The sequence below is a fragment of the Ursus americanus genome, chromosome 20 (genome assembly GCF_024610735.1).
Source record: "Ursus americanus isolate L20-20 chromosome 20, mUrsAme1.1.p, whole genome shotgun sequence".
NCBI lineage: Eukaryota > Metazoa > Chordata > Mammalia > Carnivora > Ursidae > Ursus > Ursus americanus.
The window spans coordinates 25,784,915-25,807,597 of NC_142146.1; the positions used below are offsets into that span (position 1 = coordinate 25,784,915).

Consider the following 22,683-nt stretch of genomic DNA (forward strand, 5'->3'; position numbering starts at 1 on the left):
TGAGTGAAACGTAGATGTATTTGCTGCAGAACGGACAGTCGTAGTGCTTCAGTTAGCATCCTGATGCTCCTGATGTTTGGAACTTGGAAGCAGTGCTACATGTGGTGGCAGCACGGACACATGACCGTGAGCTGCCAACCAGAAGAGCTTTTGCTTTTGAGATCTGCCTTGTTCTAAATCAAGCCAGGTTTTTCAGGACTGTGTATAGTTGTGGGATCACACATTAAAGAAGGTTCAAAACTAAAGTCTGGTGAGTGGTCAAGTAATAGTTCATCCTAAAATATTCCTACCAGGTATAACCTGTTTAGTAGTAGAACATAATCTTTTCAGAACTTAAGTGCAGATTCAGAATTGAAGCTACCTTAGTACTTCAAGGGTAAATGCATTGAATTACTTTAAAATGTTTTAATTGTTGAAAAACTGCAAAACAGAGTCAGCACTTTCAGTTTTGAGAGTCTTGTACTTAAAGTGCATGCGTCTGTCTACTTACATATTTTTTTTTCCTAATTTTTCACCTTTATGGTATGAGTAGAAAGTTTTTGTTTTTGTGCTTTCGAGGCAGGGTGGCAGTGGGGTCAAGGGCTTGCTGTGTAACTTAGGACAATGGAGAACTAGATAGAAGCTTTGATGAAAATGTCTATTAGATGGTGACACATCCCATCTCCTGAAACTCCAGCCACACCAGCCCTTTCCCCACTATGTATTCTTTGCTATTTCCTGTTATCATACCCTTCTGCTTCATCATCTCACTTGTAAGGTGATTTCCAACTCCCACCTTCCATGTTAGCCTCTTGGAGATTTTCTGCTATCCTTTTGGGCTGGATTCTACCTGTTGTCATCACAACAGGTTTCTACTATTTTTTTTTTTTTTTTTTTTTTACTTTTTAAAATCAGTATTCACCTTCAGTTTGTGGCCTGTGAAAGCTGTATTGCTCTCGTCTTTATTAATTGGAGAAACAGTGACAGCAGAGCTCTGTCCCAGCCTTTCTTCTGCTTACCTTCCCACCTCCAGTCCCTGAGTCCATAGATTTCACTTTCATTTTTCATTGGTTTGTTTGTAGGTTTGTGGGTTTATTCACTCATTCAACAAACACTACTTGAGAAAAATTACTACATACTAGCTACTGTCCTGGAAGTTGAAGGTCCTCATAAAGAAAATAATGCCTGTTTTACTCTTTTATAGATCATGTAATTACCTCCTTTTAATAAATCTGTAAAATGTCTGTTTTCTCTCCTAGATTTTCTTGAGTGCTTAGTTCTTATGCTTTGTATCTGGCACTCATAATAGGCATCTGTGTTATTGATAGTCATCTAATTAAATCTCTTTATTTTGCAAACCTGGAAAGTTGAAACTAAAAAAGAACGTGACTTAAGAAAATATAATTTGTTAATGGCCAAAATGGAAATAATGCCTGGGACTCCCAGTCTTTCCACAACTCTGTAATATTTTACGTTAATGTTGTTTGCCTAGATTTAACACTTTTTCAGTTCAAGAAATATTAAGTGAATACTTTTTGTATGCAGAGCACTCTGTGGAGCGAACAGGAACTCAGCGAAACTTCGGTGAGTTATTGTAAGTCTTACTCAGAAAGAAATTAAATAAATGTGGCTTATGCCCCACAGGCTGATACCCTCTAATGCAGAGTTCCTCAGCCTCGGGAGCGCTGACATTTTGGGCCAGTTCTTTGTCGTGAGAGGCTGTCGTGCAGTATAGGGTGTGCAGCGCCATCCTTGACCTCTAACTGCTGAAGGCTCTGGGAGGCGTGCTTTGAAATCTTTCCAGGGCGTCAGGGCATCTTGTCTGACGGAGGGTTCTTGGAGGCACCACTTCAGAGCTTTCTGAGGTCTCAGCAAAAGATTTTACACTCACTCCCTCGGTTTCATCTTTAAACCTTTTTTTTTTTTTTTAAACTGTGTTTTAGATTTGATGGTTGCCCAGAAGCAGTGTCATAATGTTAGCATCATTTGCTGAATAGAGAGGCTGAGAATGAGAAGAAGTTTTCATTTCCAAGTCCTAGAACCTTTACATTTAGCAGTTCTTCTTCCTTTTGCTTCTCTCCTCTTTCATTCTACTGTAAGTACAAGTATAACTCGGGCAGCACCTTCAGCACGCTGCCTGGAGAGCTCCTTAGCTACATCACCCAGCTTGTGTGGTACATTTGGTATTTTCTGTATAACTACAGGCTGCCACGTTGCCACTGTGTAATAAGGAAGCTTTTTCCTCCATTTTTTCCTATAACGTTTTCCATATTTTCATTTAAACCCTCACTGGCTGCCAGCAGCCGTTTTCATATCCTTTAATACTTCACTGGTGCTGTATGCAAGGTCCTTCGAGCTTCTGCCCAGTACACTGCCCATAGACACTCCTTCCATGTATTTTATGGTTTTTTTTAATAACACCCCAGATTCAAGTATCTAAACCTGTATTAGTTTTCTGTAGCTGCATAATAAGTTGACCAAAACCTAGTGACTTGGAACAATAATCATTTATTTCATAGTTGCTGCATATCAGCAGTTGGAGAGCAGCTTAGCCAAAACGTTCTGGCGCAGGAGATCTCATGAGATTGTAGTCATATATCAACTGGAGCTGCAGTCATCTGGAGGCTTGACTAGGGCTGGAGGATCCATATTGGTTTCTCTCCATGTGGATCTCTCTATGGGACTGCTTAAGTGTCTTTCTCCAGAGCAACCAATCCAAGAGAGGAGAATATTCTAAAGAATTTGCACATGTATTTTTAAAACCACCACAGTCCACAGGTAGCTTCCCAAGCTTCCCGGATGACCTTTTCTCTTCTATCCAGCTGGAAGGAAAAATCCGTTTGGGGCCCAACTGAAGCAGAGGTGGGGGTTGAATTTTGTGCTCTTCCACTCTCATTTCATTGGCTGGCACTCGGTCACATGTCACAGCTCACTGAGAAAGAAGCTGAGAAATTAAATCCAGCTGTGTGGCTGCAAAGACGAGAAAGCAGATTTGGTTGAATAGGGAGAGTGGTGAAGTCATCAACCAAAACAGGGAGCATAAGAAGAAAAAGTATGCCTGCTTTCATTCTGTGTGAAATTGCTTTTCTTGATGGTTTTTGCTTGATTTTCCACTTTTTCTTTGATAAAACAATAAACCAGAAGAAGGTATTATCATTATTTTGGTGTTTAATAGTATTCTAGGGAGTTTCCATCAACTCATTTTAAATTTTGGATGAATGCTTGTTTTGGAAATTCTGTTTTTGAAGTATGGGCATAACATCAGTTATTGTTCCTTCAAGTCCTTCTGTGCTTCTCTGTCCTACTGCATGATTATAAACCTTCACCAAGGGCTTTATTTTTCCCCCAGGGGCATCTTATTGAATACTTGCATCTTCAGTAATTCATCTGGGCCCAATGCTTTGTCTGTTTTAATACTTCTAATTACCTAATTATGTACTATAATGCAGTGACAAAGCCCTTTATCATTTCACTGTTTTCTTAACCCTTTTTATGTATAGGTATTTTTTTGTTTTGTTTTTGGTTTTGTTTTTGGTTTTGTTTTGTTTTGTTTTGTGTCTTTGTTGTCTGAGGAACTCTTCCTTACAGATGGCCCAGAAATTTGCCTGGCTTCTCTTTATTGTCTGCTGTGTTATAACAGACCATTGCCCTGTTGAATATCTTTTCATTTAACTTACATCAGGCACCTGGGTTCCTGGCTATTGGGGCTCTAAAGGTGTGTGCTTGTTCTCCATCCCTTACTTCCTCAGTCAGTCGCGTATACTGCAGTCACATGGGAAAATACCCAAAAGGCACACAGAATAGTCTGGTTGCTGTAAACTACTTTTGTGACAGAATTAGGGGCCATTCTGTTGTTCATTTAGATGTCCACAGCAAGTATCCATGAACAAATATAATGGAAGTCAACAAGATTTTCCAAAGTCATGCTGACCTTACTTCAGGATAAGTAAAAATTGATGAAGGGAAATTTTTTTTTATTACATACGTGTTTTAGATAATGAAAAGATAAAATGATAGAGTTTTACTATTTACAATCTTTAATGAATTAATAGATCTAAGCAATGATTATCAATGGTTGCTAACATCATAAAAATAAATAAGCTAATATATGCATCCTGATGGAAGTACATAATACCAGCTATAACAGTTATCTGTTGCTGCATCATAAACCACCCCAAAGCATAAAACAACAGCATTTATTTTGTTGATGAATGTACAACCTGGGCAGGACTGAGCCAGACAGTTTCTCTCTGTTCCACATGGTGTTGGCCAAGCCTGCTTGAAGGGTAGGGGCTGGAATCATGTGAAGGCTTGTTCACTCCCATGTCTGGCTGTTGAAGTTGGCTCTCAGCGGAGACCTTCTCTGCAGCTGTGACCTCCATCTGGCCTTCCCGTCTAGCTGCTTGACTTCCCAGCAGCATGGTATCTGAGTTCCAAAGATGTGTCCAGAGAGCCAGACAGAAGTTGTGTCACAACATCACTTTGTGAGAAACTAGTCACGAAGGCCAGCATGCATTCCAATGGTGAGGAGTTAGGCTCCTCCACCTTTTCACAGGAGAAGTGTCAAAGAATTTGTAAACGTGTGCTAAACCATCATACCACCATGAAGAATTTTATTGAAAATTGAATTTGAATTTGGTGAAGTCTCTAGACCTAACTACCAGTTTATAGGATATATAGGAGGAGGAATGTGTTAAATAACAAAATAGTGGAACAATAAGAAAAATTCAGAATGTGGGAAGTTTTGACACAGTAAATAACCTGGCTTCTTTAACAAATACGTTGCAGAGAAAGAGAGCCAGAGATGGAGGAGAAAAGAGAGGGGAAGAATAAATCTTACGAGACAGATCAACAAATTGTAGTATATGGACATTTCTTGGATCTTGAACAAACTGAAATAAAATAGGGAAATTTGCACAATGCCTGGATATTTGATTTAATTAATGGATTATTTTAGTAGTAGTAGTGTTAGAATGGTACATGGTTATGTTTTTAGAGTCCTTTTAGAGATACATACTGCATTATTTATGGATGTGACATCTCAGATTTGTTTCAAAATGCAGAATTGAGGGAGGAATATATAGTAAGCAAGAACTGATTGGTGATGAAATTGGGTGATGGATATATTGAGTCTACTATTGCCTATTCTTTAGAAATGTTTGAATTTTCCATAACGAAAGTTTTTTTTTTTTTTTTTAAGTCTTACAATGAAAACTATAATGTCTCTGAATTTGGGGTTATTTCAAGATGCAGAACAAAACTCACACACCAAAGTTTTATATCTCTTCGTATCAATTTGCAATATATAAAATTTGATTATAAAAGTTCCTTCACACATCTTGAGAGAGAAACTGCTGTATTTTAAATATTGATCAGTTAAGTTAGAACTGAAATACTACTTTTTTTCCTCCATCAAGAAAATCAAGAAAAATCGTAGAGTCCCTTGGAGAGCGCTCATTTTTCCAGGTCCCTGGTTTGGGATGCCCCTGTTCCCCCATGGCAAGACATCTGGCTTCTGACACTGTGCTGGGAGGGCAGGAGCCCTGCTGGGTAGACCCTCGGACTTTACTGAGCTTCCAAGACCCTCCTAGCAAGTCAGGAATTGGGTGGGGGTTTGGGCCAGGCACTAAAGTATGGGGGAATTCCCTGTGCCCACCTCACCCCAACCCAATCCACAGTATGAGTTCTGTAAGGGGATGGCATACTGTGGACCTCAGGTTGGAATGGGGCTGGTGCCCAAAGGCGGCCTGAAGACCTCTCAGGTGGAGGGTGAGTCAGGAGCTGGGGTGGAGAGAACTCCGAGGGGGCCTCCCTCCAACCCTGCACTGCCCCACCTGGGACTGTGAAGCTGGAAAAGGAGAAGCTGGAGCAAACCCCAAGGAATCCTGGGACATCAAAGCTCTGCAGAAAGACCTGGAATGTTTGGCCAAGCTTTTGGAGTAAAAGAGGATCATGCTGGAATATACTCAGGCAGATGTGAGACTCACTCTGGGGGTTCTCCTTGGAAAGGTGTTTAGCCAAATGACCATCTGTCATTTTGAGGCTCTGCAGCTCAGTTTCAGTAATGTGTAAGCTGTGGCCCCTGCTGCCTAAGTGGGTATGGGAAGCTGACAACAGTGAAAATCTATAGGAGATATGCAAAGCAGATACCCTTGCGCAGGCCTGAAAGAGAAAGTGAACAGGTCTGAAGAAGCCAGAGAGAGGCAACCAGGAGGACTTGTGCCTGCAGTGCCTGAAACCCACCCTATAACCAGTCAGCCACATTGCCCTGCAGCTCCGCCTTGAGAAGGCTGTGGTCTGAGTGTGGTTCTGCACTGGTTGCCAGAACGACAAATGATCAAGTGGTGACTATTTGCAAAGAGAGAATTTTGAGTCCCCTTTCTCAGGGGCACCAGTATGCTTTCCTCTGGCATCAGGGCCCCCTTTTGGTATCCCAGGCTATAGGGCCCCTTTCTTCACTCAGTCCCTTTCCCTGATGGTGAGGCCTTTCCCTCTGTGTCTGTCGCCACTCTGGGCTCTCCTATGCATTCAAACCAAGGTGCCTGCCCTTCCCAGGAATGGGGGGCTGGGGCAGGGGGAGGGGGAGGGCTAGTGAAAGAGAACCCGGGGTTTGTACAAGGGCTCTGGGATTAAGTTCTTTATTCACTGAGAACGGATTTGGGAACACAAAGGGTTTGGGGGGCAGGGAGTTTGGGGGGAACAGATTGGAGGGAAGGTAAAGTTCAAGGATGCTCTTGTTTTTAATCCCCACATCACTCATTGCTTTGTTCTTAAATAAAGAAGTCTAGGATACAGTAAAAAATAAAAAATAAATAAAAAGAAGAAAAAGAAAAATCTTAGACTGTATTTTCTAAATTTCATCATGGAGTACTTATAGTATTACTTTCTCTTTGGTTTTTATCTGTGTCAGAGTTTCAATCTGACTTATTTACCATTTTCATTTTCTGGCCAAATGCAGAAATTACATCTCTTGGACTTTCCTTTTCTGATAATAATGAAATTTATCTTCAGGCCCATTTGGTCTGAATTTTGTTCCCTTTATTTGCCTATTAGATATTTGGTTTGAATTAATCATAAACTTAATACAGTTTTAACTCGAGTTTTTCTTTCTACCTCATCTTTACAGAAGTTACTACCCTTCCTTCCTTCCTCCCTTCCTCCCTTCCTCCCTTCCTCTTTTTCTTTTTCTTTTTCTTTTTCTTTTTCTTTTTCTTTTTAATGAAACTGTAGAGTCACTATTGATTTTCAAAATCTTAACAATTGTTGAAGCCAGCTTGGATCTGTATTCTGTGATTTTCATTATTGTTTCAAAAGTAAATTTGCCCTGTGGTGTTCAAATTACTTTACCTATCCTGAATCAACACCAGATGGCACGGGGTTAAAAAAAAAAAATAGACATGTAATGGATGGCAGAGAAGCTATTTTGAAACTTAAAACATATCATTAAAAACTGATTATTACTGGGGGACCTGGGTGGCTCAGTCGGCGAGTGTGGACTCTTGGTTTCGGCTCTGGTTGTGATCTCAGTGTCCTGGCATTGGGCCCCAGGTCGGGTCCTCCATTGCACTCTGTGCTCAGCGTGGAATCTGCTTGTTCCTCTTCCTTTGCTCCCCGCCCCCACCTCTTTCTCAACTAGGTAAATAAATAAAATCTTTTTTAAAAAACCCAAACTGATTATTACTATTCCTAGAAAAACTACTCACTGTACTTTTCTCCCTTATTCTGATTTCTACAGATGGTGTGTCTTCTGGTTTGAAGCCTAACAATAAGACAATCAAGTATTTGTTGTGGGAAATGTTATTATTCAGGTGTATTCATCAAGCTTATGACCTAGGTTCTTCTTGGTAACTCTGAACTCAGGGAATTTTACCTAAATGTGTATGTCTGACTCACATTGATGAGTGAAGCAGTGGGAAAGTACTCCTGCCCTAACCACCCAGATATGGGGCAGGTGTTCATCTCTCTGCCTCAGAGTCCCTACCTGTGACCTGCTGACTTAGACTGGATAATCTCCAAAGACATCTTCAGCTTAAAACTTCTCTGAATGTAAATTCTTTTTCCAACTTCTTAAATAAACTTTAATATCTTTTAAATAACTTTTCTGTATCTTTCTACCTTATTTGATGCTCTGAAACCATCAGAATTTACAGAGCAAGTCATACTTTTCTAAAAAAAGAGGGTATCATGAAACTTCATAAATTGGCACTTTAGGGTTGTAGAGTTGTAGATCGTGTGCTGTTGCGTAGATATGCTGTGTCTGCCTAATACACATTTTTAGTTGATTGGGTATTTGCTAAAAGTGGGTAATTTAAATTATCTACCTGCAATTTAATTCTTGTAGCTCTCTTGTTTTTAATCTTGCAAGTGGTTAGTATGCATTTAAATGAAACTATGAATCGGTATGTAATATAATTTACATTTTTAGTAGTTAGGTATTAAACTCTTACTATATAGTTCATGGGTATTTGTTACAAAGTGGATGTTGCAGTTTTTAGTACTTTCTTGCATAATCAGTTCAGATTGCATCAGCTACACAAAATTTGGTTGTGCTGGTGTGCATGGAAAAGTTCCAAAGAATAGTTAATGGAGGGGATGTGCAAAATCAATTAAGCCATGTGATCTAAATTATGGGGCAGGAAGCCTACTTTAAGACATGGCTGGGATGGTAACTAGACTTACTGTGGTGATCATTTCACAGTGTATACAAATACCGTATCATTATGTTTTACACCTGAAACTAATATAATGTATGTCAATTATACCTCAATTAAAAATAAGAAGGCAAGGCTAGATTTAAGTCATCTAATGAGAAAGAGGGAGAAACAATTTCACTTCGCAGAAGGATTGATCTATTTTTACCTTAGTGACTAAGTTTTCCCAAGAAATTTCTCTTTAGCAGTTTATTTTAACTACTTACCTGTCTTACATCCTGATTACTTTAGTTTGGGATATTTGACTTCTTAAAGGGCTTTATCAACTTTCTTTTGTCCCAGAGAAGTCATTTAAAAAGTGTTTGTGTTTCTTTCCTACTTCAGTGCATTTGACATCTTTCTGGAACACCTTTGGCTTCTGTGATACAATTTTCTTGCTCTGAATCTACTTTCAGGTTAATTTTTCTCCTTTAAGAGCTAAGGTCACTGTGCCTAGTCACACTCCCTTGCCTGAGCAGGGAGGGGTCATCAAATGAAGATTCATGCAGAGATGTGAGGTCATCTTGCTCAGATCCATGGGTTGTTTATTACGTAACGGCATCCAAAAAAGAGGTCGTCTTTTTGCTAGAGACAAAACCAAATATACGTGTTTGGGGACAATTGCACATCCAAGGGAATTTCAAGCAAAAGTCACATGAACAGATGAAGATAAAACAGGCTTTAATTTATTTTAAAAATTAGGACCAGAAGGAGATGTTTCACAAACCACTAGCATAGTTAACCCAGAAACCCAGCCTGGACTGGGAAGAAAGTTATAACTCTCACAGGGAGCCAGAAAAGGATCAGAATGAAGCATAAAACAGCCGAAGTCTCCAGAACAAGGCAGTTAGCCATTACAATATGAAGTAAAACAGCTCATTTTTGCTTTCTAAAAGACTCATTACGGAGTATTTTTCTGTTTTGATAATGCTCTGTCCTTCCATGCTTTAGGCGCTCTTCCTCTTCAGCCTCTCTCCTATCCACTTATTTTCTAGTTCCAAAGCCACCTAATTCACTTCTTTATCCCCTAACATACCAGTGCTCAAAGACTAATTATGACCTCCGTTCCTGCACACTTACTGCTTGCCAGGCACTGTTCTTGGTGCTTTAACATGATCTCATCTTGATCACAAGATCAGTATTATTATCTGCACTTAATAGGTGAGGCAGTTAAGCAATCGCTTACTCAAGATTATATAGCTAGTAATTATGCAACATGAATTTGAACACAGGCTTTCTTCTGAAGTTTGTGATTTTTTCCACTTCACTTCATGATAGTGTCCTCTTGTTCCTTCCTGTCATCTCTCCTCTTTCAAGGCTTATTCCCGCTTAGAGTTACTCAAATATTATTTTCTTTGTTACTTACCTACTCAAAAATATAGAGCCACTTGGTTGTTCTTTCTTCATTTCTAGATTCAGCAATTCAGAGCTCTTTCCAAATCTGCCCCACCTTTTCTCCTGTCTCTTCGCCCCGCTCCCAAATGGCAGGACTTCATGGAAGGACTTGCCTTTCCCATTACTGATTCCCGCACTGTGCCGTACATGTGGAGTACTCATTGCCTTCTGTGCCTTCATCTTCCCTTCTGATTTGGTTATCTTTACCACTGATATTCTGTCTTCCTCCTCTGCTAAAACTTCTTGTTCAAACCTTTTGTGATTGAACCTATTCGACTGTTAACTTCTAGGTGACGTTCCTTCTTCCCTTATGTATTCACTATGTATTACATTGCTATGTATTTGTTCTTTGGATTGTTACGATTGTATATTCTTTCATTAGAAACAACTATGTAGGGGCACCTGAGTGGCTCAGTTAAGCATCTGCCTTCAGCTTGGGTCATGATCTCCGGGTCCAGGGATTGAGCCCCACGTTGGGCTCCCGGCTCAGCGGGGAGCCCACTTCTCCCTCTTCTTCTGCCATTCCTCCCCCTTGTGCTCTCTGGCTCTGTTTCTCCATCAAACAAATAAATAAAATCTTTAAAAAAATTTTTTTAAAACCCAACTATGTAAGCTCCTTGCAAGTAAATACTGTGCCCTTGTTCTATTTCACATTACCTCAAAGCACCTGGTAGAATTTTTGATCCAGAGAGCATGTAAGCAATACTGACTAACTTGTTCCGTTTGAAGTCATTATTTTAATCAGACAAAACTAACAGTGTGGTCGTGTATAATAATTTAAATCCTGATACTGGCATTAAAAAAAAGATAATGATTTCTTCAAAAAGCTGGTACATCAAAAATTACATTCTAGTCCTAAAAACCAAATGGGCTAAAACAAAGTAATCTTGCACCCTAATTATATAGGCTGTGATTCATTTTGCTTAAGAACTGTCATATCTACCGTGTGAGGACTTTAAGCATATGGAGAGATTTGAAATATTTAGGTGTTGAAAGGTACCATTTCCCTCTGTGATAGAATAATTTCCCTTTTCTCACCCTTTTTTTCCTTAACCTATCAGTCCCACCAATGGCATAAGCTAGCTGCATGGCAAATACACACTTGTACTAACACCTAAAGTAGCCTTTGACACTTCTTAAACATGAGAGTTTGAGGGTAATTCTTGGAATTCTACTAGTCAGTTTTAATCCTGTGTTTTCTTTCTTCAGGTTTCCTGAAATGCAGTTTTTCCAACAAGAAAATGTGAGAAAAATTCTTACAGATGTTCTTTTCTGTTATGCTAGAGAAAACGAGCAGTTGCTTTATAAACAGGTAATGAAAATATCGTACAGGTGGCATCCATTGACTCAAAATTTTCTATACAGCTTGACAAATGATAGGGCAATAATGTAGCCTTTATTGTATCCAAAGTTGTATCATAATAGTAAAGCAATCAAAGAGCTGCTTGTCAGCTGCATGGTGAGAAAAGTAAGCTCATTGAAGCACATATGCTTCTTCCTTATTATAAGACATTCCACCAAATTGTCTTCTATAAGGCATTCAATCTTTTCTTTCAACTTTTGGGAGTTTGTTTATAAACAGCATCTTTGAAGCCAATCTAGTAATAAAACTTTTCAGAGTTGTATGTATAAATATTGTTTCTAAATACAGCATTTATAAATATGTGACATGCCATGTAAAAAATAATCAAGTGTCTTTCTACTCCTTAAGATTTACTGGTAATATAACTTCAGAAAGTTCCTCTAAATTTTTTGAAATTTATGATATTCTCTGTTATCCAGATATTCATCCCATTACTAAAGGAAAGAAGATTAAGATTGTTGGATTATGTTTTGCTCTCATTGAAATGTAAATTATTTATTTATTATATAAAGAAGTATCTAAGTTTCTACTTAAGCTCATGGTGTTCCAATAAAAATACAAAAGGTGGATATTTTTATGTATTTCTCAAAACGTATAGTAAGTGGAATTCAAACCAAATTAATAAATGCCCTAACAATCAAAAGTATGTCCAACTGCTAACCACCTAATTTCAATGTAATATAACAGAAAACACCTATATGGCTAGAGCAAAATATTTTATTTTTATTTTTTTTAAGTTTATTTATTTAAGTAATCTGTACACCCAGCATGGGGCTTGAACTCACAACCCTGGGATCAGGGGTCACATGCTCTTCTGACTGAGCCACCCAGGCACCCCTAGAGCAATGTATGTAATCTGAAATATACTCGATCAGTTTAAAGATAACAAACCACTGATGAATCACTGAACTCTGCCTCTGAAACTAATAATACACTATATGTTAATTAATTGAATTTAAATAAAATAAAATTTTAAAAAGTGATAATAAATCAAGTCCTATTCCAGTTGTCCTAAATAATGTATTTGTTATTATATACATAGAATATGGAAGGGAACTAATTTTACCTAACTTTAAATATTAGTAATATGCCTTCATATTAATTACATGGTGATGATCACCTTTTAGAATGGAAGATGGAAAAAATATATCCCATTCAAAATGGCAACCAAAACTATAAAATATCTTGAAATAAATATAACAATATAGATGCAAAAGCTATGTGAAGAAAACTGTAAATGTTATTGAAGGATATAAAGCAAGAGTTGAATAAATAGAAAAGTGATAGTACGTTTGTAGATAAGAAGGCACTAAATAGAAATATTACTTCTTCACAAATTAACATGTAAATGTATTATTCCAGTGATAATCTAAGAGAGAGAGGCACTTTTTAAAAACTAAACATAGTCATTTTAAACTTAGTGTCAAAAAGCATTACCGAAATTTTAATGGAGATAATACAGCTTAGTGGTTAAGAGCACTAGGTTTAGGCCTGAATCTGTTATTTAAATCTCAGCTCAAGCATTTACTAGCTACATAATCCTAGACACTTTACTTACTTAAATTTTCTAAATCTTAGTTTCATTGTCAGTAAGATGAGGGCAACAATAGTATTGACTTTGTAGAGTTAAAAACACATAGTGATCACTAAGGGTTCTTGTTGGTATTTAGGGTGTTTATTACTATTTTTATCATTACTAAATATACTAGAGTCACTAAGGATTCTTGTTGGTATTTAGGGTGTTTATTACTATTATTATCATTCTTAAATATACTAGAGTTGCTACAGAATATAGGGGAAGGGAAGAATGGCAAAGGGAGATGTGAAAACTTCTGTAGATATTCTGTGATCAAGCTAATATGACATTAGTGTGGGAATCAACATAGATCAGTGGAACAAACTAAGAACAGGTCCAGTTATATATGAATTCTTAATATGATAAGATAGGATATTTTCATTTAATGGAAAAAAGCATATTGACTTGCCATGTTTGACTTCCCATCTAGAAAAAAAGATTAAAATATACCTTTATTAGAGAATAAATTCCAGGTGGCATAAACATATAAATATGAAAACTAAAATTTTTTAATGAAATACTGGAAAAAATTTAGAAGAATTGTTTATAATCTCAAGGTTGGAAAGACCTTTCCAAGCAAGATAGGCTCTCCAGAAGTCAGATACAAAATTCAAAGACCAAAAACAAGCAAAGAAATCAAAAAGGAGACTAGGAGAAAATAAATGTCAGTGTAGGACTTTTTGGAGGCAAATAACAGAAAATCCCATTCTGAATGACTTAAACTTGAAGGATGCTATTAACACACTTTGCAAGAAGTCTAGGGGCAAAATGGTTCTGCAGCATTAGTTAGTTCAGTAGTTCAGACTCCTTTCCGTTTTTCTGTTCTCTCTTCATTGTGTTGGCTTCTGTCATCAAGCTTATCTCCTCGTTGTGCCCTTTCTTCTTTCCAGTATTTGCAAATACTTCACAGTAAAAGATTTGATGATAGCAAACTAAGTCAGAATAAAATTATTCCAAGTTATATATTTGTTTCCCGTTTTTCTTCAGAGAAAGAAAAAAGTCGATTAAGGAAGTGTTACAATAATGGAAACAAGTTCCACAGACAAGGAACAAAAACATAACTGCACTCAAACATTTGTGATGTATGTGGGCCACTGCATTTGTAAGGAAGACTAGACAAGAATATGGAAGGTCAGATTCTTGATAATTTAGACAAAATCAATCAATTACTGAATAAGAAAGTATCATTAACTTACTCTTGGGAGTCCCTTGATAAGACTTAATTACTCCCTCTACATGTTTAAAATCCTATAGATTCTTTACATAGAAATAATACCTTGCTAAAGAAGGACTGAATATTTAGCCAGATCAAATTTGAGAAAAAAAACCTTGAGTTTCATCACAAGCTGTTAAAGCTATTATTTTGTACTAGGTGACACCCCGTTTAACATCGACCATATTGTTAATAGTTATGGGATTTTATTGAATTAATGAGACTGTTATCATGTAGTAGAATGTCTTGCTGAGTTAATTGAAACTGCAGAGATTATATAAATGGTATTAATGAACTTTGACTGCCTGATGCCTCAGCTTTAATAAAGACTGCTTGGTGGGCTAAATGAACACAGGCAGATAAAAGAACAGGTTCAATTTTGTGAGCCTACAGGCTGTTGATGAAGAAAACTTCGTTACCTTTATTTTCAACCGGCATGAGTTTGGAGTGCAGTGACTACTAACGATCCAGCAGGGATAAAGGCTTTAAGCAAGCAGAAATGCTGATGGCAAGCAAAATACACAGTTTGGGAACCAATAAGTATACTGGCAATATATTATGTTTTATTTTGCTTTGTCGAATTTACAGCATATTGAATTTATGATCATTTTTTCTAAATAGTTCTCTTTTCCTTTAAAGATGTTTATACACTTGTCACTTGTAATTACTAATCAGGTTTCACTAGTTTAGAATTAAGAGTAAAAGTAACAATCTCTTCCAAGTCTATTTGAGAAAATATCTCCAGTTTAGTTGGAAGTCAACAATGAATTTGTAAAAGGTTGTCTTAATGATATTCAGGGACTCTTAATTTCCATTATACAAAGAGCACTCTTATTTATTGATTTGAAATATGATTTAATGTTATTTTTCATTTTCACATAGTAGTTCAACATTTACCAAATACATTGCTGTATGGAGAGGTAGATATTTAGTCAGTCAGTCACCATGCAGTGAGTACCTTCTATGTGCTGAGCCTGTAGAAGGAGCTGGATTTTTGTATCTACACAGAGATAGCACTCTTCAGTTTCTAATTGTACAGTCACTTCTTTGCTCATTTTATTATTGTGTGTCTCTCTAGACTGCAAGCTCTATAATGGTTAGAAACTTGCCCACTTCATTCACTTTTGTGTTCTCAGCATTATCATAGGTAGTTAATAATTTTTGACATATGAACTTGAAGGTGAATGATGCATGATCAAATGGAGGATCTGGACAGAATAGTATTGCAGAAACTAGAGGGAAGAGAAAATGTAAAGAAGGTAGGAAGATGCATTTAGGCAAGAACTCATTCTTATTAAACCAGCCATTAGTTAGAAAATACACTGGGGGGAAAAGAACCAATCAGAAGATCACTGCCACCATCACCAACAACAAAAACCTACTAAAAAACTTAGCAGTTTACAAACTTCTGGGTTGGAAAATCTGTTGTTCTTTAAAGTATCTATTTTCTTCAAGTTAATTTTAATGCAATACCAATAAAATTGCAGTGTTCTGTTTAGCATTTTATTTAAATGATGCTGAAGTTTACCTTCTAATTAAATTAGAACAGGCAAGATAATTTTGAGAAAAAGAATAGAAAATATGGCAGAATAGAATATTTTACAGCTCAAGTCATTAAAGTAGTAAAGTTCTTGTTAAGAATGGGATAGGCTGGGGGCGCCTGGGTGGCGCAGTCGTTAAGCGTCTGCCTTCGGCTCAGGGCGTGATCCTGGAGTTCTGGGATTGAGCCCCACGTCAGGCTCTTCCACTGGGAGCCTGCTTCTTCCTCTCCCACTCCCCCTGCTTGTGTTCTCTCTCTCGCTGGCTGTCTCTCTCTCTCTGTCAAATGAATAAATAAAATCTTAAAAAAAAAAAAAAAAGAATGGGATAGGCTGGTGATGGGTAGTAAGGAGGGCACGTATTGCATGGTGCACTGAGTGTTATACGCAACTAATGAATCATCGAACTTTATATCAAAAATTAAAATAAAAAAATAAATAAATTCAATACTCCAAAAAAAAAAAAAAAGAATGTACAAATCAATGGAATACCAGTAAAAGCTGAGAAAAAATGAGCACTAACTATTCAGTGGATGGTAAAGACAGCATCTCAAAAGTCTTGAGAGAAGATGGATTATTCAATGATTAGTTGAACTCTTGCAGAGAAAAATACAGATTTATTCTTCAGGACAAAACTAAATACCAGATCGGTAAAGAATTAGCTGTAATAAGGAAAACTGTGTACTCCCCTAATTTCCATATAAGGAAGGCCTTTTCAGGCATGAATACAAAACAAGAAGCCATGAAGGATGATGTATTGATTTGATAGTTTTAAAGTATAGAGCTTCACAATGACATGAGATATCATCACGATTAAAAGACAAATAATAAACGTAGGAAAGTGTAACAAAAATGACTACGGTTAATATCCTGAATTGGTGAAGAACTGTAACAAAGTATCAGGAAAAAAGAAACACTTCATTAGGAGAAAATGGGCAATTCATTAAATAATAATGGCCAATAAAATTTTTGTGTCAGTCTCACTAGCATTTAAATAAGTTAAAACAACCATTTGACTATGAAGTTTTATAGGATTAAAAACAACAACAACAACAACACTACAAGTTAAGATGTGTGAAGTGGCAATTTTTATGTCATAAAGTGAGGGAATTCTTTCTGAACAGCACCTTAATTGTATATATCAGAAACTTTAACAAAGTTCTTTATTCATTCGCCCAGAAATTCTATTTCTAGGGACTTTATCCTAAGGAAATCACAGAAACAGGCAAAAAGATGACCAAAAAGATAACCTACTGTAGTTTCTAATTTCTTTCTTTCCTTTGGTCAGTCTGTCCATCCTTCCTTCCATTTCCTCCTTGCTTTCTTCCTGTCTTTTTTTTTTCTCTTTTCTGTAGCTACAGTAATTCTTACAGTAAGTAGCTATTACTTTGATGATTAAATTATGGCACTGGGTTTTTGGAATAATTTGAGATTATTCCAGGAGAATAAACACCTCATGATGATTTTAAAGCATACTTAGCACTTAATTCCATTTTTTTCTGTGTCTCTACCATGTTCTTCTAAGGGATAGTCAAATAGTCATCTCAAGGCTTGTTTAGTAAGGAAACGGTTACTTAAAAAGATTGAAGTAGTGTGTGGTAATTTGTCTTAATCACCGGAAAGTTGTCAGTGTGTCATAAATGATTTTGTACAAATGTAAGTCCTAATTCAAGCCTAGTGGTAACTTACAAATGAACTCTGATAGGGTTTACTTTTGTATTGTTTTGTGATAATCACTAGCTTTTAAGAATGGCATGGTACTTCTAAAATGTACAGAAGGCTGTGTGACTGCCCTTCCATCATGGGAGGTCTCTACTTCCACTAGTGAAACTCTCTTTTTTCTTTGCTTCCACATTTTATTTTTATTTCCTATTAAGGTGGTATTTTGTCTTATTTTTTTATATATAAAAGATCATCCATAGTTATTATGCAAAAGGAAAATGATAATTTAAGAGGCAGAAAAGATTGTAATCTATTTTTAACTTGCTAAAACATGTTTTCTGATGCTTAAGGGGAAAAACTTTGTATTTAACAAGGCAAATTACTAATGTGGAATACTTTATTCTCCACAATAATGGATAAGTAATGAATTTTTATAATATTCTTTTAGAGACACCTTAGTAACCAATATACTTTTTTGTTTCTGTGCCTATTCATGTAATCTGCAGGTGAGCACCAGTATAAGGAAAAAGCAAATATAATTGGTGAATTCACTAAATAAATTGAACAGTAACCTTATAGTTGAAGTAGGAAAAAAAAATTTGGTAGTTTTCAGATTAAACATGTTGAAAATCATACTTTGAAAACTTTGTTTGCTGTTATACCTGCTAAAGATTGTTTCTTTTATTATCCAACATTTCCAGCTAGCTGACTTCAGCTCTTCCTAAATCTACAGACATCCTAATTTTGAGCCATTATATAATGAAAACATTGGATGTAATTTCCTTAGGTCTACAATTCTTAGTTGCCCTTCTTACTGCAGATCTTTACACTGTAGCTCATGATTATAATTTGCATAAATGAAATTCATATTTATGAGTACAGATCGTGAAGCAACTGACAGGTGCAAGGTTGTCTACCATGCCAATTTATTGTTTGTTGTGTCATTTAAAAGAGAACTGCTCTCCATGTTTTAAAGAAGAATTTGTGCTGTGGTTGAATTGGAATCAAATTCTAAAAGTAAATAAAATCTCCTTTTGTAGCTTTTCATTTTATGCATTTCAATGAAATATGGAAATGTTGGTGGTGAGGATCAGTTGAAGAAGCATTTAAGTGAGCCTGTTCTGTCCACTGGTGGCCCTCAACATCCTCCCCCTCTCATTTCTCTTGCTCTTATGTTTCAGGGAATGCACGAACTGTTAGCGCCTATAGTCTTTATCCTCCACTGTGACCACCAAGCTTTTCTTCATGCCAGTGAGTCTGCCCAACCGAGGCAAGTTTTTATTTGAGCTCCTTCTGTTTTTTCAGCCTTGCTGTAATCATTTTAACCTCAGAATCTTTTACATTGAAGGTACTTTTATAAACTGTAAACATTTGGTTGTGTTTCATGTGACTGTTAATTCCACTTAATAGTTGTAGTCCTGGTTCAGGTATGGGACAAATTTGGAATCATAAATATCTTTGTAAATCTTAGATCTGTGCCAAAGGAAGATATATAACTAATGGATCGAGAAGAGGAAATTTTTGTTATGATGGTAAAGTGCTGATGATTGATAATATTCATATATCCCATTCTCTAATGACCCATTCTTTCACTGTAGGCTGCATGAGAACCTTGTCTGTGGGTCCTTTCTCCCCACCAGGTTTCACTGAATTCAGGTTAAAAATAGGAGACCAGTACCCCCAAAGAACTCCAGTCTGTAAATAAACAAAAATGACTTGTCATGCTTTTGATGTACATTAATTTATTCTTTACAGCAAATAACTTTAGTAATTGTATTTAACTTAGGCTAATTGTTAGAATTTATTTTCTACTTTAGATGCCCTGAGAGCCCAGAGAGGCAGCCAGGAAGTATCTTGGGACTAGAGACTGTGAGATGATAAAAACTTGTCTAAAGTATTCCATAGGTTAACGCTTCTATGTGCAGAATATAAAAAAATTAACACATAACATTTTATGTATTTATCTCCGCAATCTTTATTAATCATATATAGCCATCCATTTTGCTGAGCATAAATTAGGGCTTTTGTTATATTAACCTTTGTTTACTATATTATAGATTAGTATTTTCTAGTTTCTTTTGAGTTTCTCTAATTATACTGAGTTTGTGTATCTGACTAGAGTAACCATATCTTAATGACCTTTTCTTCAGTTATTCTAAAGTATGATAAGGATGAAGTTAGTCTTGGGATCCTGTTTTCATGCCAGTTTTATCTTTTTGAAAGCATGTGTGTACAATATACTACACAGAAAAGTATAGATGATTGGAAATTGCTTTTAAATAAGTTGGACGTGCTGTATTAGCAGTTTCAAGCCATTGAAAGGTAAAAGCAACACTAAAATAGATTTGAAAGAGGTACTGTCACTAATGAATGGATGTTAAAATATAATAAAAATAGAAGCCATTGAAAGAAAATAATGTTCTGATAGGATATATTTGACCGGTAAGTAAATATTCTGTTTTGTTTTGCTTTGGAAAACAAGTGATAGATTGTGGAGTAATCAGTTTATTCTAGATCAGGCACGTTCGAGGAATATATTGTCACATTTTGTAGTTGCTATTTGGAGTAATTAGATAGTTACTTCATTGTGGTACAGACAAAGCACCTAATTTGTTTTTGATCTTTGTAGAACAAAAGGATTTCATTTGTTAATGGAATTGCTTTTTTTATTTAGAAAGGATGGGTTTTTTTTCATTTGCACACTATATGAAAGGTGGCTTATGAGTATAGAATAAGGCAACTTCTGCATCCCCTTCAACAAAAAAATTATACATTTTGATTATTTGTATTGCTTTTTTAAGTGAGGAAATGAAAACTCTCTTGAACCCTGAGTATCTGGAACATGATGCCTAGTAAGTACAAAAAAATTTAATTTTTTTTAATTTTTTATACCATCTCTACTTCAGTGAGGGTTTAACATTAGCACTGTATTATTTTTCTAATTTTTAGTGCAATGTTCTCACAACTTATGGAAACTGCCGAACCTTGGTTTTCTACTTTTGAGCATGATGGTCAAAAGGTAAGTGTTATAGTACAGATCTTTTCAGTATATTTGAGGGAACAAATGATTTCAGTAAGTAACAACATCTAATCAGAGAATCAGAGCCATTATTATTACTATAAAAAAAATTTAAAAATCTGTGGAATAAGAATGAATTGGGGATCTACACAATGTTGCTAGTAATATTGGCAGATATATAAAGGTAAAATAAAAAATTTCACGTAAATACAAATTGTATTTTATATGTATATTACCCATGCAATAGAACTTCTTACTTGAAAAATTATTACAAATTTTGAATGACAAGTACATTTATCTACTTGATCTATTGTTACACGAGTGAGTTGATAGACATTTTGTTACTGAAGTGCATATACAAACTGTATGAAATAGATTGTCTTATTTTTACTAATGCTTTTTACTAATTTTTACTATTGAATTTACATTTAGCTTCAGTACCATCATTTATCGTTTACTGTCTTATTCTTTTTAACTATAATTTTTATTATGTGTTATAACCGATGTACCATAATATATACCTTTAAAGTGTACAATTTAGTTGTTTTTAGTATATTCACAAGATTGTGCTTATGTCCCTGTTATTGATTCAAAAATATTTTCATCACCCCAAAAGGAAATCTCATACCCATTAGCAGTCACTCTACATTCCCCCCATTTCCCAGAGTCTCTGACACCACTAATGTACTCCCATTTCTGTGAACTTGCCTATTCTGGACATTTCATGTAAAATGGAACCATATAATATGTGGCCTTCTGTGATCAACTCCTTTCACTTAGCATAACGTTTTCAGTGTTCATTCCCATTGTAGCATGCATCAGTACTTCACTCCTTTTCATGGCCGAATAATATTTCACCATGTGGATATACCACATTTCATTTATCCATACATCAGTTGATGGACATTTGGGTTCTTTCACTTTTTGGTTATTAAGAATAATGTTGCTGTAAACATTTGTGTATAAACTTTGTGTCTGCATATGTTTCCAGTGCTCTTGGCATTTCTCTAGGAGTAGAATTGCTGAGTTAACTTGACATTTTAAACAAACATATATGCTAACTTAGAGATCATTATGGTGTTTTCATTGTTATTACACAATATTAGAAAAATTGCCAATTATTCTGGCAAGGGATGTCCTTAAGAGTTTTTGGTATATTTTTTCTGTATGATTATTTTTTTTATATTGGTATAATTGATTACATTCTGGTTAGAAACCATATATTATTCTGTCACTTTATTCCATCTCTTTAAAAATGAAATGGATAACTAATGTTTTTTATGCCTTTGGTCTAGATCAGGGCAGACTACTGCCTGCAGGCCAGTTTGTCCTGCCATCTGTTTTTATACAGCTTGGGAGTTAAGCATGGCTTTTACATTATTAAATGGCTGAAAAACTATCAAAAGAAGGATAATATTTTATAGCATATGAAAATTATATGGAATTCAAATTTCCATGTTCATAAAAAAAGTTTTATTGGGAAATAGCCATGCCTGTTTGTTTCCTTATTGTCTATTGCTGCTTGCTCAATACAATGGCTCATTACAAAGTCGAGTAGTTGCAACACAGACTGTATGACCTATAAAGCCTAAAATATTTACAATCTGGCCTTTACAGAGAAAATTTGCTGATCTTCAGCCTAAGTGATAAAGTCTTTCTCTAGTAATATATCAACATGTTACATTCTGTAAAAGTTATTAAAGGTGAAACTTGTAAGCATATTTGATGAACTACCATGTTTTAGAACAATTACTTTATATTTGTTCTTGGCAGATTTGATGAAATCATAGACTTATGTGAAAATCAAGCTTTTGAGCAGAAAGTATTTGAATACATTGAAATAAAAGCGTCATGATCTCTTTATGCAGTGGTCATTTTTTGTTTTATAAGTGATTCACACTATTCGCAAAAGTGAATGGTAAAAATGTGAACATTACCACTTTTCAGTTTTACCCATTCATGTTGATATCACTGAGTCAAGTTCATGAAAATGGCTAAAACACAGATGCGACCTTTCAACATTTATCTTACTTGCATATATCATGAATAATATATTCCTAAAGCATATCTAGTGAATCCCTCTTTCATCCTCCCCTTTTTATTCTATACCTTGATTCTATCACCTTTTTTAAAAGAAGTTTGAGAAATTTATATACTACTCTCTTTCAGTTCTTCTAGTTCCCTTGACAATTCCGTCGTATCACTGTGCATGCTGCCTAGGTCAGCAGACATACTTTCCATAATAAGA

The 22,683-nt window shown here is 35.9% G+C and overlaps 1 protein-coding gene and 1 pseudogene across 1 annotated transcript in view; both read left to right on the forward strand.

Annotated features, from left to right (window-relative positions):
- The window catches only part of TBC1D5 (TBC1 domain family member 5), a 562,848-nt gene that overhangs the window by 331,495 nt on the left and 208,670 nt on the right, over positions 1–22,683 (forward strand). The window contains exons 10-13 of the mRNA XM_045791684.2: positions 11,274–11,376; positions 18,598–18,686; positions 20,218–20,268; positions 20,366–20,435. Of these exons, the coding sequence (XP_045647640.2) occupies positions 11,274–11,376; positions 18,598–18,686; positions 20,218–20,268; positions 20,366–20,435 (313 nt within the window). The remainder of the gene's footprint in view (positions 1–11,273; positions 11,377–18,597; positions 18,687–20,217; positions 20,269–20,365; positions 20,436–22,683) is intronic.
- LOC123788344 (POU domain, class 5, transcription factor 1-like) lies at positions 1,574–11,266 on the forward strand (annotated as a pseudogene).